General features: G+C 40.0%; 1 protein-coding gene across 1 annotated transcript; it reads right to left on the bottom strand.

The window, feature by feature from the left end:
* Positions 1-978: 978 nt before the first annotated feature.
* Positions 979-8672, bottom strand: LOC125666263 (tomoregulin-2-like). Its single transcript, XM_048899469.2, has 4 exons — positions 8437-8672; positions 3464-3662; positions 1943-2260; positions 979-1112 (listed from the first exon to the last, which is right to left on the bottom strand). Exons 1-4 carry the CDS (start codon positions 8474-8476, stop codon positions 1007-1009), a joined length of 663 nt encoding a protein of 220 aa, XP_048755426.1. The 5' UTR covers positions 8477-8672; the 3' UTR covers positions 979-1006.
* Between the last annotated feature and the right edge of the window lie 8305 nt (positions 8673-16977).

Below are 16977 nucleotides of genomic sequence, written 5' to 3'. Positions count from 1 at the left end.
TATGTTACAGGAAGACAATCTATTTATCATAGATATTTAAAACGTGGAGTGCCTGTGTCTGGCTGATAATCGAACGTTCATGTTTAACTTAGAGTAACAAATACACTCTACAGTTTAGACATTAACTTTTCTCCTCGGTTCGGATTTTAACGCTAAGGTTTCGTTGCTTTGAGGGGTGGGGGGGGTACACCTGTCCGATTGGGCGACTCCACTACTCACTCACGTACATCCGGATCGAACAGGTTTGAACCACTTTGCTACGAGGACATTCATAATACTGTCTTCTGACTGACGTTGACTAATAGAAGTAAAATGCATGGAATTTTCGCAGAAATCGATGAAGTTGAACGTTAACACCAATCTTGGTTACACTTAATTTTATTTTGATGGTAATTGAGTTCTATATTTCAAGATTTATGTTTTAACAATTATGCATAAAAGTAGAAATGAATACGTCAAAATAGAGAAATCCTCTTAAAACTGGCTGAAAAAATTAAAACGCAAGACACATTTAGGGTAGTGATGTTATCTTAAACCATGGAAGAGAAAATGAGGTTAGAGAAGAATGGTTCGGCTTTTCGTTTTCGCATTAAAATGTTGTACAATTGTTAAGTTGTACGTAAAGAAGATTAGCACCAAATCTCTCACTTGCAAATAACAGCATTTCCATCAATAATGATATTTAAAATTTTTTTACATCGTGTATTTTCCATCAAGTTGAATAATCCAAGGAAATGCACAGTATGTAGACAGACAAAAGATGTATTATATACAGTAAAACTCACTTGTAGCGAATTGCTTGGACGAAGAATTTTTATACGTATAAACGTACTTCGGATTCAATAAGTTTATCGTTTCTTAAAACTGCAGAAAATGGAAATCACTTCATTGTAAGCGTGAATTCAATATAAACATGTTCGCCATAACCGTGTTTTACTGTATAAGATCGTTTTCCACAGCATTAACAGGAAAAAGAGGTGGATATAAATCGGATGTTTTAATGAGTCTATCCTACAATAGGAGCCACAGAGACGGGCGTGGTCAGTCCACACGTGCTTCCGTCCACGGTGTGTAGGTCATGGTTATCACAGCGAGCCTTTGACAGGTGACAACTAGAGGAAGACACAAAAACATAGATAAAGTCGGCTTAATAAGGAGATGGTGGTAAAAGTATTATATATATAATGGCGAAAAGGACGGATCCATAAATTGTGGAGGGGGGAGGCGAAATGAAAGACCCCCCCCCCCCCCCTGAAAAAATCTGTCCCTGGAAAATGATAATAAAAACCAATGGCGCATTCAGATGATGATATACATGTATAATGACTGACACTAAAAACGTTATTGTTGACAGGTCCATCAGACCAACAGAGTGAAGCTATTACCTGATAGCGGGATTTTTTCCGTGGGTTTAAAATTTGGCATTTTGCTGGTTCAAAGGTGTGCTAAATTCTAGCGGAATGGACTTTGGTGTACAGAGAATTTTTATCGCTTACATACAAATAATGAAATCACAATTGAGTGCATATTTGGTGGGTGAAATTTTGGCGAAAAGTTATCTAATCCCTAACATAGACCAAATTTATCAAAAACCCGCTATATGATATCTGCTATTGTTAACTTTAGACGGACAGAGCGGCGCTACCACCTGTTATTGTAGACGGTTTCGTCAGATCAACTCAGAGGGTCACTACAGACAGACACGGCGGGGTCACTACAGACAGACAGACACAGTGGGGTCACTACAGACAGACACACAGAGGGTCACTACAGACACGGCGGGGTCACTACAGACAGACACACACACAGAGGGTCACTACAGACAGACGGACACACAGAGGGGTCCCTACAGACAGACACACATACACAGAGGGTCACTACAGACAGACAGACAGACACACATAGCGGGGTCACAGACAGACGGACAGAGCGGCGCTATTACCTGCTGTTATAAACGGTTCCGTCGGACCCACACAGAGGGGTCACTACGGAGGGACACATTATGGAATCCTTATTTCTGCAGAACACATTCTGGAAGGCAATGACCTCCGGACTTAAGGTGGTGGTGGGGGGTGAGGTGGGTTGAGTACTGCCAGCCATAGTGGTCTGTGCACCGGTGGCGGCACTCCCCATGTTGTTTCCGGCGGTGGTTCCTGCGGGGGCTGAGGTGGATCCTGCGGCGACGGTGGTGGAGGAACATGCCCCAGTGTGTGCGACTGTTAGATGAACGAACATACAGGCCGCATGGACGTACTTACAACTTGAAATAAAAAAAATATATAGTGTTTCAGACAAACAATTGAGAAATGAAACAGTTGCACTTAGATGAACGATCAACGGGGTCAAAATTTCATCCGTATGACTAAGCATCATTCGTTTAACGTAAATATAGAAACATTAAATGTGAATGTAGAAATGTTAAATGTAGAAATGTTAATTGTATAAATGTTTTGTTAAATGTAGAAATGTTAAATGTAGAAATGTTCATTGTAGAAATGTTAATATTATGTTAAATGTAGAAATGTTAATTGTAGAAATGTTAATTGTATAAATGTTATGTTAAATGTAGAAATGTTAAATGTAGAAATATTATGTTAAATGTAGAAATGTTAATTGTAGAAATGTTAAATGTAGAAATGTTAATTGTAGACATGTTAATATTATGTTAAATGTAGAAATGTTAATTGTAGAAATGTTAATTGTATAAATGTTATGTTAAATGTAGAAATGTTAAATGTAGAAATATTATGTTAAATGTAGAAATGTTAATTGTAGAAATGTTAAATGTAGAAATGTTCATTGTAGAAATGTTAATATTATGTTAAATGTAGAAATGTTAATTGTAGAAATGTTAATTGTATAAATGTTATGTTAAATGTAGAAATGTTAAATGTAGAAATATTATGTTAAATGTAGAAATGTTAATTGTAGAAATGTTAAATGTAGAAATGTTAATTGTAGACATGTTAAATGTAAAAATGGTAATTGTAGAAATGTTAAATGTAGAAATGTTAATTGTAGAAATGTTATGTTAAATGTAGAAATGTTAAATGTAGAAATGTTAAATGTAGAAATGTTAAATGTAAAAATGTTAAATGTAAAAATATAACTAGAAATGTTAGATATGGGATAATTAGACGTTAAATGTCAATGCAAAAATATTTAAGGTAAATGCAAAAATGTCCCGTGCCGTCTCCCCCCCCCCCTCCCCCCTTCCCATTTTTCTTTGCTCTCCGTCTCTCCATGTTAAATGTAGACGTAGAAATGTTAAATATGGGATAATTAGATGTTATATGTCAATGCAAAAGTATCCAATGTAAATGTAAAAATGTCCCATGTCGCCCCCCCCCCTCCCATTTTTCTTTGCTCCCCGTCTTTCCTGTTCTCTGTCTTCTCCCCCCCCCCCCTCCCCCCCCCTCTATTCGGCCCGTCTCTACGGTTTCATGTTGTTTCGTCTCCTTACTGGTTGTCATAGGTCACTCCATTACTGCCACAGATCATCTCGTCTCCATTTGTCACGTGATGCTGACAGTCCACTAAGAGGAGATCCAGACATTGATGCTTCCCGAAGTGGACGTTCATATTCTCAATCTCAGTGTCGATGTGAGTCTGCGAATCTGGATGATAACTTCCGCCATTATGTCCGTGTCCGTGCTGGGCACCTGTTATTAAAAAAATCAAAGTACTAAAAGTACTGACAGAGTAAACACGAGTTTTCAACTGTTACACGTTCTCTCTGGTGCTTCACCATCTTCTGATAGGTGAAATTTAAATTCATCGGTTACAAAAACACCGCAAAATCTTCCAAACCTGTTTTGTTCAGTTTATATTTTTTGACGTGCAAAATTTTCGAGAACTACTCACATGCATAGAGTCATTTTGACCTCTATATGACACTTAGCGTCGTTGCCATCATGGTATATTTACCGTGCGACACAGATCCATTGTTTTAATGTTTCAATTCAATGTTGAGGCTTGGTGAAAAATAGTCAATATGTAGTTTAAAAGTTTTATATTTCAAGCGATCGTTGGACTTAAATTTCTAACCCGTAACATTCAGTTGCGAAGCAAGCTCTCCAACCACTCTCTTACCGGAACCGGTTACTGTAATTCAAACGGAAAAAAACACCTGTTCACTCCTCAACATGTCATGGAAACCGGATATTGCAGAGTGATGATAGTGTTGCCACATCCTTGGAAATTGATAGAATCTAGGCGTTTCCACAGAGGAAACCTAATAGAAATTTGGTTTTACTTTTTATGTTTCGATCGTATTTTTACACTGTAGACACCTGCTTTTTAGCCATTGAGTCTTAGATCACGTGACACTCACGGTGAGACCTATAATGTGAGACTTAGATCAATATATGAAAGGTGAAGATAACGAACAGTGATCAATTTTGTAAATCCTACAAGCAATACACAATAGAGAGTCGGGCCCTGTTGACCGGTCACACCCGCCGTGAGCCCTATATCTTGAACAGGTAAACGGAGTTATCCGTAGTCAAATCAGTGTGCCAACAATCGGCATGAAACATGTCAGACAGCATTGGACCTAATGATTGGTTGCATCGGCGAACTAGATCGTTATAACGACCATAGAATTTGCGAAAAGCTGATTTTAAACGAGACTGTTTGAACCCCTGTACCATTAACTTGCTTGTTACTAGCCTGCTTTGATTTAAAAACTGACCATACGCAGAACAAGCTCTTGCGTACCGAATCAGTTGAGAGATGTAAACACCACATGCAGATGATAATGGATTATTACTACATAGATATGGGAAGTTGCCGATGGAGAAGCTGATATCATCCCGTTTGTCATACAGATGAGTCGTCAGTTTGCCGTTAATGTCTACCTTCAATAAAACATCCAAGTATGAAGCAGAAGTGGACGACCTTGTGATGTCTTTATTTGGAGCTCACAGGGATATATCGAATCGACATATGAATGAAAGTTATTGTTAATAGACAAAATTGTGCAGCCCTTCGCCAGCATTTATGATGTATCTGTGTTGGTGAGGGATTCTTGAGCAGGACGTAAAACTATATACAACCAACATCCACTAGAAAATCGCCCCCCCCCCCCTACATTGAGTAGACCAGTACTCCCCCACCCCCTTACATTGAGTAGACCAGTACCCCCCCTCTTACATTGAGTAGACCAGTACTCCCCCCTCTTACATTGAGTACACCAGTACTCCACCCCCCCCCTTACATTGAGTAGACCAGTACCCCTCCCCCTTACATTGAGTAGACCAGTACCCCCCCCCTTACATTGAGTACACCAGTACCCCCCCCCCCTTACATTGAGTAGACCAGTACTTTCCCCCCCCCCCTTACATTGAGTAGACCAGTACTCCCCCCCTCTTACATTGAGTAGACCAGTACTCCCCCCCTCTTACATTGAGTAGACCAGTACCCCCCCCCCCCTTACATTGAGTAGACCAGTACTTCCCCCCCCCCTTACATTGAGTAGACCAGTACTCCCCCCCTCTTACATTGAGTAGACCAGTACCCCCCCCCCCCCCCTTACATTGAGTAGACCAGTACCCCCCCCCCCCTCCTTACATTGAGTACACCAGTACTTCCCCCCCCTTACATTGAGTACACCAGTAACCCCCCCCCCCCTTACATTGAGTAGACCAGTACCCCCCCCCCCCCCCTTACATTGAGTAGACCAGTACCCCCCCCCTTACATTGAGTAGACCAGTACTCCCCCCCCCCCTTACATTGAGTAGACCAGTACTCCCCCCCCCCTTACATTGAGTAGACCAGTACCCCCCCCCTTACATTGAGTAGACCAGTACCCCCCCCCTTACATTGAGTAGACCAGTACTCCCCCCCTTACATTGAGTAGACCAGTACTCCCCCCCCCCTTACATTGAGTAGACCAGTACCCCCCCCCCCCCTTACATTGAGTAGACCAGTACTCCCCCCCCTCTTACATTGAGTAAACCAGTACCCACCCACCCCCCTTACATTGAGTAGACCAGTACCCCCCCCCCCCCTTACATTGAGTAGACCAGTACTCCCCCTCTTACATTGAGTAGACCAGTACTCCTATAATCATAAAAAATTACACGATCTGCTCTTCAACATCGAACAAAATACTGTTTAATACGGCACATATATACCTCTAAAATTCGTTCATTCGTTCCCTTTCTGCTTAGTGGCCATAAGTGCCGAGCATAGGCCTAAATTTTGCAGCCCTTCACCGGCAATGGTGACGTTTCCGTATGAATGAAAAGTTCTAGATCAGGACGTTAAACACTATACAACCAACCAATCAACCATCATCGGCTAATGATGTAGATAATAAATTATGAAGTACCAGTAACAGTTTATCAAGATAAATTTCATTTCTGAAAATTTACCGGCGTATGAACTTCTACACTTCACACCAGCACAATACAAAAAGCGGTTAACAGGCTAAAGGAAGTATGCTGGCGCGAAGCGTTGCTATTCACACACTCATGCATTTTCAAAACTGATATTCAGTTTTTGTATAATTATATTTTGCTTTCATTTCTGTAGGAATATCTCTCGCAATTTAAAACCGTCGTACTATATTTATCAAGATTCATACTCGCATTGTTCACATTGATTGGTGAAGATATCAAAAGCAAAAAGCATTGGAAAGGTAAATATCAAAGAATAAGACTGGGCCCTTAAATATATTAGTTCTAAAGTGTGAACTACAGAGAACATCTCTCAAAATATTACAGCAATGTCGATTGTTGTTAAAATATTTAAGTCAATCAAAGATGACAACCAACTCGTGATTGGTAATCGTGATCTTTGTCTTTACAAGTATGCAAAAAAAAAAAAAAAAAAAAAATACGTCACATTTTTTCATTATTACGTTTTTTGAAAAAAAAAAACATTTTTGGATAAGATAGGGGTCCATTTCGCTAGGAACAGTGATGAAATCGGTCGATAACAGGGCATGTCATTTATCTGTCTATTGAGAGCGTCCATCAGCAAGTAATATCCCACTGAACGCTCAGCATCAGGCGTGAATGTCACGAGTCCTCGGAGATGACCTTGAAAACGGATGTCCTTGTGTCACAGAAGGTGTGGCACGCTAAAGAACCCCCATTGCTCAATGGCAGTAAGCGCCGAGCAAAGGCCTAAATTTGAAACCTTTCATCGGTCTTGGTGACGTCTCCACATGAGTGAAAATTCCTCGAGAGAGACTTTAAACAAGATACAATCAATCAATCATTACGATAAAAATGACACGAAACGACAAATCTGCTGAAACCAGGTTCCATGACAATAAATTGAGAATAGGATTAAGGTAAATAATGTTTAACGACTACACTTCATATTTAGGTGATGGGATTTTTGTAATCATGTTATCATTTTATAAAGTTTGTCAAATAAAAATAATCCACCATAGGAAATTTCAAAATTTGGTTTACCGCTTGACTTATTTCACCTAGAATTTAACATTCAGGTTTATTGGAAGAACATGTTTTATTGAAATATTTTGAAAACAAATTATCATTGTTCATACAAATCTCTAGGTAGAAAGTTGCATACACTTTCTCTCTACGAAAATATATAATAAAATTAACCATTTACCAGACACATTTCTAGAAAATTAGTTTTATTTCATTTTTACAAAAGGCATGTAGCTCTTCAAAAGAAAAGTGCAAAAAGGTCAGGTTTTAATCCCTTACAAAATATGTGTACTTCAATTTCATCATCATTTACATGTAACAATAAACATTTATGCTGATTTAAAACATCCAAAAAATTTCAGTATTCTTTCATTATACATTGAATACCTTAAATCAAACATTAAATTTTGCATTTACCCTTGACTTGTTAAAATCACACAGATATTTCATTGACTTTTTGAATAATATTCAAAATCTAATTATGATTTTTGTTATCTTCAACGTGTTTATATTTTAATGGATCAGAACTAGTTGAAAATTAAAAGTTTTCAGTATATGATCGTGATGCTTGTTACTAAAATCATTAAATTTGTTCCATTTAGCCACCAAGGTCTTTCGGTATCCATCAGTTGGAAGCAATACTTTCCATTGTATGGAACTTTCAAAATGTAACAGAGGTTATTTACGCTGGGGGTCAGGTATGCATTTTCTTCCACGTCCAACATTGTACATGGGGAAAAGAATATAATATACATTATATCAAATATCTATAACTATCTGCGTGGGGTAAATTAACATGCTTATTCATAACTGCGTAATTAGTGCGAATTTTTCCCGCGCTTAATTTCTTTTTACTTGGATCAGTTATTGAAATCATCCAATTTCCGATCAAGGACTTTCGGTATCCGTCAGTTTCAGGCAAACAATATACCGGTACACTGTATACTATTCTATAAAACGTTCAAAAGAACATGAACAAAATGTTTTACTGAGATCAGTTATAGAAATGATTCAGTTTAATACTTACTGGCGAATCCGATACACAGAATAACGAGACAGATCTTCATAGCTGTATTACCGTGACTGGGGACTTGTTACGATGGGCTGGAATGAGGGCGCTTGATATCTTATCGCTGTTGAAGGACACGGCGTGATGAAAGATCATTCCTACAGCTCAAAGCCTGTATCGTGTTTTCTGTTCATATATTGAAGGGGGAAAAAACCTAGCCCGTTCATATTTCACAAGTTAAAAGCACACCTTTCACTTTATGGTCACGGCATACTCACTGAAATCAAAGTACGAAAAGTACTCCTGGTAGTGAACTTGGTCACGCATTCAAAGAAAAAATAATGTATATGTCAAAGCCATTGTGCTGGGTTTATTTCTATAATTCAATATTAATTTATTTTCCCTCTGTGTAGTTGACATTTATTTAATGAATTTTTATATTATATGCAGATATACTGGTCCGATGTAGTTATGTATACATTTATTTACTATATATAGAGGCTCTGATTAATTTATATATACATTTATTTACTATATGTAGAGACCGTGATTAATTTATATATTCATTTATTTACTATATATAGAGGCTGTGATCTGATTAATTTATATATACATTTATTTACTATATGTAGAGGCTGTGATCTGATTAATTTATATATACATTTATTTACTATATGTAGAGGATGTGTTTTGATTAATTTATGTAAGCATTTATTAACTATATGTAGATATTCAGACTTGGTGCGTATGCCTTAAACCTTGGACATACCAATGGCTGATAGAAATCAATAAGTTGCTGTCAGCAAAATTATCATAAAAAGGCGTTGCCGTTTTTGAGACGTTTGTGGACGATGTCGGATAAAAATCTTAATCTAAATAGTTGGGGGGGGGGGGGGGGTGTAAAGACTCCTACAAGTATCAGTCATCCGACATCGATTTTATAATACACGCGAATACGAATGATTTTGGTCCGATTTTAACTTTTCTAAGCGCTTACATTCTTCGTCAATAAAACGTTTTTGTCGCAGCTATCGCGTTGTGTACGATGTATACGCATTTTGTTAGGGGGTTGGGGGGAATGGGGGGGGGGGGGGGGACAGCTATCGCGTAATACACGCATTAATCAACATTGACTGAGTATATATATATAGAGTCACATTGATGGGAGGGGTGTCTTAATAGAAATTATGTGAACTAAGTGGGGTTTTTTCTATCAGACATTGAACTTCTGATCTCGCTCTTTAAACAATCGAATTTCCAGGGTGTCGTTTCATTTCTGTGTACGATAAGAGGTGGATGTGTTTGGGTTTATGGAGGAGTGGCTGCTTACCGAGGAATATCGCTGGTTGACATTGAAAGGAATCTCACGGGATTTCTCCAAATTTTATCCGCACACCATCCCTTGTATTCATAATACCCTTCAGTAAGACAACGCAAGGTCATAAGTACACATGTTGGTAACTTTTCCCCCAAGAACGTGATGTCATAACATTGTCTGAACAATCATCTGCTGGTTTTTTTTTGTTTTTTTTTTTTGTTTTTTTTTTTTTTATGAATAGAACACCTATAGAGTGAAATGGCGCAAGTTTTAAGTCTGAATTCTCATACAATGCTAAATGAGCGGTGCCGAGTACGTTAACGCATATGGCAGAAACATGGGTATTTCTTTCCTCTTCATTTGATCAACTCAGAACGTCGTTCTTGTCAATGTGTAGCATGTAATGTTAAAAATAGCAGATACAAAATACAGATGACGTGCAATAACTTAGAAACCTTCTCTCTCCATCCTGTCTGATTCTGACGTCAGTCACTTACAAGCCTTCTCTCTCCATCCTGTCTGAGTCTGACGTCAGTCACTTACAAACCTTCTCTCCCCATCCTGTCTGATTCTGACGTCAGTCACTTACAAACCTTCTCTCTCCATCCTGTCTGATTCTGGCATCAGTCACTTACAAACCTTCTCTCCCCATCCTGTCTGATTCTGACGTCAGTCACTTACAAACCTTCTCTCCCCATCCTGTCTGATTCTGGCGTCAGTCACTTACAAACCTTCTCTCCCCATCCCGTCTGACGTGATTCTGACGTCAGTCACTTACAAACCTTCTCTCCCCATCCTGTCTGATTCTGACGTCAGTCACTTACAAACCTTCTCTCCCCATCCTGTCTGATTCTGACGTCAGTCACTTACAAACCTTCTCTCCCCATCCTGTCTGATTCTGACGTCAGTCACTTACAAACCTTCTCTCCCCATCCTGTCTGATTCTGACGTCAGTCACTTACAAACCTTCTCTCCCCATCCTGTCTGATTCTGACGTCAGTCACTTACAAACCTTCTCTCCCCATCCTGTCTGATTCTGACATCAGTCACTTACAAACCTTCTCTCTCCATCCTGTCTGAATCTGACGTCAGTCACTTACAAACCTTCTCTCTCCATCCTGTCTGAATCTGACGTCAGTCACTTACAAACCTTCTCTCCCCGTCCTGTCTGATTCTGACGTCAGTCACTTACAAACCTTCTCTCCCCATCCTGTCTGATTCTGATGTCAGTCACTTACAAACCTTCTCTCCCCATCCTGTCTGACGTGATTTTGACTTCAGTCACTTACAAACCTTCTCTCCCCATCCTGTCTGATTCTGATGTCAGTCACTTACAAACCTTCTCTCCTCATCCTGTCTGACGTGATTCTGAAGTCAGTCACTTACAAACCTTCTCTCCCCATCCTGTCTGACGTGATTCTGACTTCAGTCACTTACAAACCTTCTCTCCCCATCCTGTCTGATTCTGACGTCAGTCACTTACAAACATTCTCTTCCCATCCTGTCTGATTCTGACGTCAGTCACTTACAAACCTTCTCTCCCCATCCTGTCTGATTCTGACGTCAGTCACTTACAAACATTCTCTCCCCATCCTGTCTGATTCTGACGTCAGTCACTTACAAACCTTTTCTCCCCATCCTGTCTGATTCTGACATCAGTCACTTACAAGCCTTCTCTCCCCATCCCGTCTGATTCTGACGTCAGTCACTTACAAACCTTCTCTCCCCATCCAATCTGACGTGATTCTGACGTCAGTCACTTACAAACCTTCTCTCCCCATCCTGTCTGACGTGATTCTGACGTCAGTCACTTACAAACCTTCTCTCCCCATCCTGTCTGACGTGATTCTGACGTCAGTCACTTACAAACCTTCTCTCCCCATCATGTCTGACGTGATTCTGACGTCAGTCACTTACAAACCTTCTCTCCCCATCATGTCTGACGTGATTCTGACGTCAGTCACTTACAAACCTTCTCTCCCCATCCTGTCTGATTCTGATGTCAGTCACTTACAAACCTTCTCTCCCCATCCTGTCTGACGTGATTTTGACTTCAGTCACTTACAAACCTTCTCTCCCCATCCTGTCTGATTCTGATGTCAGTCACTTACAAACCTTCTCTCCTCATCCTGTCTGACGTGATTCTGAAGTCAGTCACTTACAAACCTTCTCTCCCCATCCTGTCTGACGTGATTCTGACTTCAGTCACTTACAAACCTTCTCTCCCCATCCTGTCTGATTCTGACGTCAGTCACTTACAAACATTCTCTTCCCATCCTGTCTGATTCTGACGTCAGTCACTTACAAACCTTCTCTCCCCATCCTGTCTGATTCTGACGTCAGTCACTTACAAACCTTCTCTCCCCATCCTGTCTGATTCTGACGTCAGTCACTTACAAACCTTTTCTCCCCATCCTGTCTGATTCTGACATCAGTCACTTACAAGCCTTCTCTCCCCATCCCGTCTGATTCTGACGTCAGTCACTTACAAACCTTCTCTCCCCATCCAATCTGACGTGATTCTGACGTCAGTCACTTACAAACCTTCTCTCCCCATCCTGTCTGACGTGATTCTGACGTCAGTCACTTACAAACCTTCTCTCCCCATCCTGTCTGACGTGATTCTGACGTCAGTCACTTACAAACCTTCTCTCCCCATCATGTCTGACGTGATTCTGACGTCAGTCACTTACAAACCTTCTCTCCCCATCCTGTCTGATTCTGACGTCAGTCACTTACAAACCTTCTCTCTCCATCCTGTCTGATTCTGGCATCAGTCATTTACAAACCTTCTCTCCCCATCCTGTCTGATTCTGGCGTCAGTCACTTACAAACCTTCTCTCCCCATCCTGTCTGATTCTGACGTCAGTCACTTACAAACCTTCTCTCCCCATCCTGTCTGATTCTGACATCAGTCACTTATAAACCTTCTCTCTCCATCCTGTCTGAATCTGACGTCAGTCACTTACAAACCTTCTCTCTCCATCCTGTCTGAATCTGACGTCAGTCACTTACAAACCTTCTCTCCCCGTCCTGTCTGATTCTGACGTCAGTCACTTACAAACCTTCTCTCCCCATCCTGTCTGATTCTGATGTCAGTCACTTACAAACCTTCTCTCCTCATCCTGTCTGACGTGATTCTGAAGTCAGTCACTTACAAACCTTCTCTCCCCATCCTGTCTGATTCTGATGTCAGTCACTTACAAACCTTCTCTCCTCATCCTGTCTGACGTGATTCTGAAGTCAGTCACTTACAAACCTTCTCTCCCCATCCTGTCTGACGTGATTCTGACTTCAGTCACTTACAAACCTTCTCTCCCCATCCTGTCTGATTCTGACGTCAGTCACTTACAAACATTCTCTTCCCATCCTGTCTGATTCTGACGTCAGTCACTTACAAACCTTCTCTCCCCATCCTGTCTGATTCTGACGTCAGTCACTTACAAACCTTCTCTCCCCATCCTGTCTGATTCTGACGTCAGTCACTTACAAACCTTTTCTCCCCATCCTGTCTGATTCTGACATCAGTCACTTACAAGCCTTCTCTCCCCATCCCGTCTGATTCTGACGTCAGTCACTTACAAACCTTCTCTCCCCATCCAATCTGACGTGATTCTGACGTCAGTCACTTACAAACCTTCTCTCCCCATCCTGTCTGACGTGATTCTGACGTCAGTCACTTACAAACCTTCTCTCCCCATCCTGTCTGACGTGATTCTGACGTCAGTCACTTACAAACCTTCTCTCCCCATCATGTCTGACGTGATTCTGACGTCAGTCACTTACAAACCTTCTCTCCCCATCCTGTCTGATTCTGACGTCAGTCACTTACAAACCTTCTCTCTCCATCCTGTCTGATTCTGGCATCAGTCATTTACAAACCTTCTCTCCCCATCCTGTCTGATTCTGGCGTCAGTCACTTACAAACCTTCTCTCTCCATCCTGTCTGAATCTGACGTCAGTCACTTACAAACCTTCTCTCTCCATCCTGTCTGAATCTGACGTCAGTCACTTACAAACCTTCTCTCCCCGTCCTGTCTGATTCTGACGTCAGTCACTTACAAACCTTCTCTCCCCATCCTGTCTGATTCTGATGTCAGTCACTTACAAACCTTCTCTCCTCATCCTGTCTGACGTGATTCTGAAGTCAGTCACTTACAAACCTTCTCTCCCCATCCTGTCTGACGTGATTCTGACTTCAGTCACTTACAAACCTTCTCTCCCCATCCTGTCTGATTCTGACGTCAGTCACTTACAAACATTCTCTTCCCATCCTGTCTGATTCTGACGTCAGTCACTTACAAACCTTCTCTCCCCATCCTGTCTGATTCTGACGTCAGTCACTTACAAACCTTCTCTCCCCATCCTGTCTGATTCTGACGTCAGTCACTTACAAACCTTCTCTCCCCATCCTGTCTGATTCTGAGATCAGTCACTTACAAGCCTTCTCTCCCCATCCCGTCTGATTCTGACGTCAGTCACTTACAAACCTTCTCTCCCCATCCAATCTGACGTGATTCTGACGTCAGTCACTTACAAACCTTCTCTCCCCATCATGTCTGACGTGATTCTGACGTCAGTCACTTACAAACCTTCTCTCCCCATCCTGTCTGACGTGATTATGACGTCAGTCACTTACAAACCTTCTCTCCCCATCATGTCTGACGTGATTCTGACGTCAGTCACTTACAAACCTTCTCTCCCCATCCCGTCTGACGTGATTCTGACGTCAGTCACTTAAAAACCTTCTCTCCCCATCCTGTCTGATTCTGACGTCAGTCACTTACAAAACTTCTCTCCCCATCCTGTCTGATTCTGACGTCAGTCTTTTTATTATAATAATGCATTTCATTTTGTAGGCCTCATCAGTAACAATGATCACTCTCAGAATGCAAAATTAAGAATAGGGCTAACACAGACCCCTGGACATATCAGATGTGGGATAAGGTTCCCAGGGGAAGTAAACATTGCCTGTCGACCGGTTACACCCGCCGTTAGGTAAAGATACCAATCCGTAGTTAAAATCAATGTTTAAAAATTAATTTCAAAATTAAGGATCATCTCCCTCATGCATTGCTCGTACAAGTCTACTGTTATTTCAAGTTTCCAAAATTTCGGCTTGAGTATCACCGAAGAGACATTATTTGTCAAAATGCGCATCTGGTGAATCAAAATTGGTACTGTATACGTTTTACATGTAAAGAGCGAACTAACAATTCATAAGAAACAAATCAGACGCTCTTTCATTGGATAAAACGCATCACGTGATAGTCATTTGATATCACATTAAAATACAAGTAGTAAAATATTGCCGGCAAAACGGCGTCCGATCCAAACCGTCTGTTTAATGTTTAAGCAAATAGATAAATATATATCGTACCACGGATGTTTTTTACGATTAGAAATTTTGCAATTTGATCCGTAAATAGTAGATTCTGCATTTCCATTTTCTTGGTTGTATTATACCTATCTATATTTATAGGTAACGACGTACCGGGTATTTTTTGCAATAGTATATAGACTTTTCCTATCCGCAAAATTCCGCTAAAAGAAAAGGACAACGGAATAAAATAGCAGTTATACGGGAAATAGATACTTTTTTTCCGGAGAAGTGGCAAACATAATAAGTTATTACCTTACACTAGATATCGTTAAACCAATATACTAGCCAATCTAGTTATCTGTATTATCTTAGACCTTCTAATTAACAGTGTACTAACCACTCTAACTATGTGTGTTATCTTAGACCTTCTAATTAACAGTGTACTAACCACTCTAGTTCTGTGTGTTATCTCAGACCTTCTAATTAACAGTGTACTAACCACTCTAGTAATGTGTTTTAATTCAGACCTTCTAATTAACAATGTACTAACCACTCTAGTTCTGTGTGTTATCTCAGACCTTCTAATTAACAGTGTACTAACCACTCTAGTTCTGTGTGTTATCTCAGACCTTCTAATTAACAGTGTACTAACCAGTCTAATTATATGTGCTATTCTAGACCTTCTAATTAACAGTGTACTAACCACTCTAATTATATGCGCTATTCTAGACCTTCTAATTAACAATGTACTAACCACTCTAATTATATGTGCTATTCTAGACCTTCTAATTAACAATGTACTAACCACTCTAATTATATGTGCTATTCTAGACCTTCTAATTAACAATGTACTAACCACTCTAGTTCTGTGTGTTAAGTTACACCTTCTAATTTCTAAGATTAAAAAAACTTGCAATAGGTATAAAAAGTTTATTCTTTCATATTTCCGATAAAAAAAATCATTTTTCGAATCGGTATGATATTCAGTAATGACGTTTTGAAATAATGAGTGAAAAAATCTTTGAATTTGATACTTGTAATCCAATCTCTATCGCGGAACCTCCAAACTGTGACATCCCAATATAACACTTTCTACAAGTATGCGTCATGTCTGGCGCCTCTAAAACTCAGAGGAACCCGATCGCGAGCAACCACGCCTAATCCGTCTGAATCTTCTGTAAACTTTGGATCTCTGGTTTTCATTTATGCATATCAATAATTTTTAAATGACGAAAATGGAAGCATACCTTTAGAATTGGAAACTACATCAGAAATCAACAAGGGCGGAATATCTAGATACGGAATGTACATTGAGAGGATTATACTAAATAAGAAATCAGCGACAGCAGAATATTTAAATACGGAATATACACTGAGAGGCATATATTGAAATCAGTGAGGTCTGAATATCTAAATACGGATTACACCTTGAGAAATATATACTAAATCAGAAACCAAGAGGGACAGCATATCAAAATACGGAGCGTATAGACAACGCAAGCTACTGTCAGGTTAGTACTAATGTCATTATTTACAGGGGAAAGTGAAAAGAAAAAATATAAAGAGGTTTAACGGATTACATTACAACACTGTATGCCCGTACTTATTGTAGTTAAATACTCTGAAGGTTAGAGGACAATATTCTGAAGGTTAGAGGGAAATACTCTGGAGGTTAGAGGAAAATATTCTGAAGGTTAGAGGGAAATACTCTGAAGGTTAGAGGAAAATATTCTGAAGGTTAGAGGGAAATACTCTGAAGGTTAGAGGAAAATATTCTGAAGGTTAAAGGAAAATACTCTGAAGGTTAGAGGACAATATTCTGAAAGTTAGAGGGAAATACTCTGAAGGTTAGAGGGAAATATTCTGAAGGTTAGAGGGAAATACTCTGAAGGTTAGAGGACAAAAGGACAATATTCTG

This window comes from Ostrea edulis, chromosome 10, assembly GCF_947568905.1.
Source record: "Ostrea edulis chromosome 10, xbOstEdul1.1, whole genome shotgun sequence".
NCBI lineage: Eukaryota > Metazoa > Mollusca > Bivalvia > Ostreida > Ostreidae > Ostrea > Ostrea edulis.
Note: the sequence above shows the minus strand (reverse complement) of the source record. Positions and strands in the feature narration are given on the sequence as shown.

What these genes read in the sequence shown, in the direction of transcription:
- LOC125666263 (XM_048899469.2), bottom strand. Translation starts at nt 8,476, where the DNA reads ATGAAGATCTGTCTCGTTATTCTGTGTATCGGATTCGCCA. An exon ending in TCTGTGTATCGGATTCGCCA is followed by an intron (nt 3,663 to 8,436) that starts GTAAGTATTAAA and finishes TTTTAATAACAG; the next exon opens with GTGCCCAGCACGGACACGGA. An exon ending in GGAACCGTTTATAACAGCAG is followed by an intron (nt 1,113 to 1,942) that starts GTAATAGCGCCG and finishes GTCTTCCTCTAG; the next exon opens with TTGTCACCTGTCAAAGGCTC.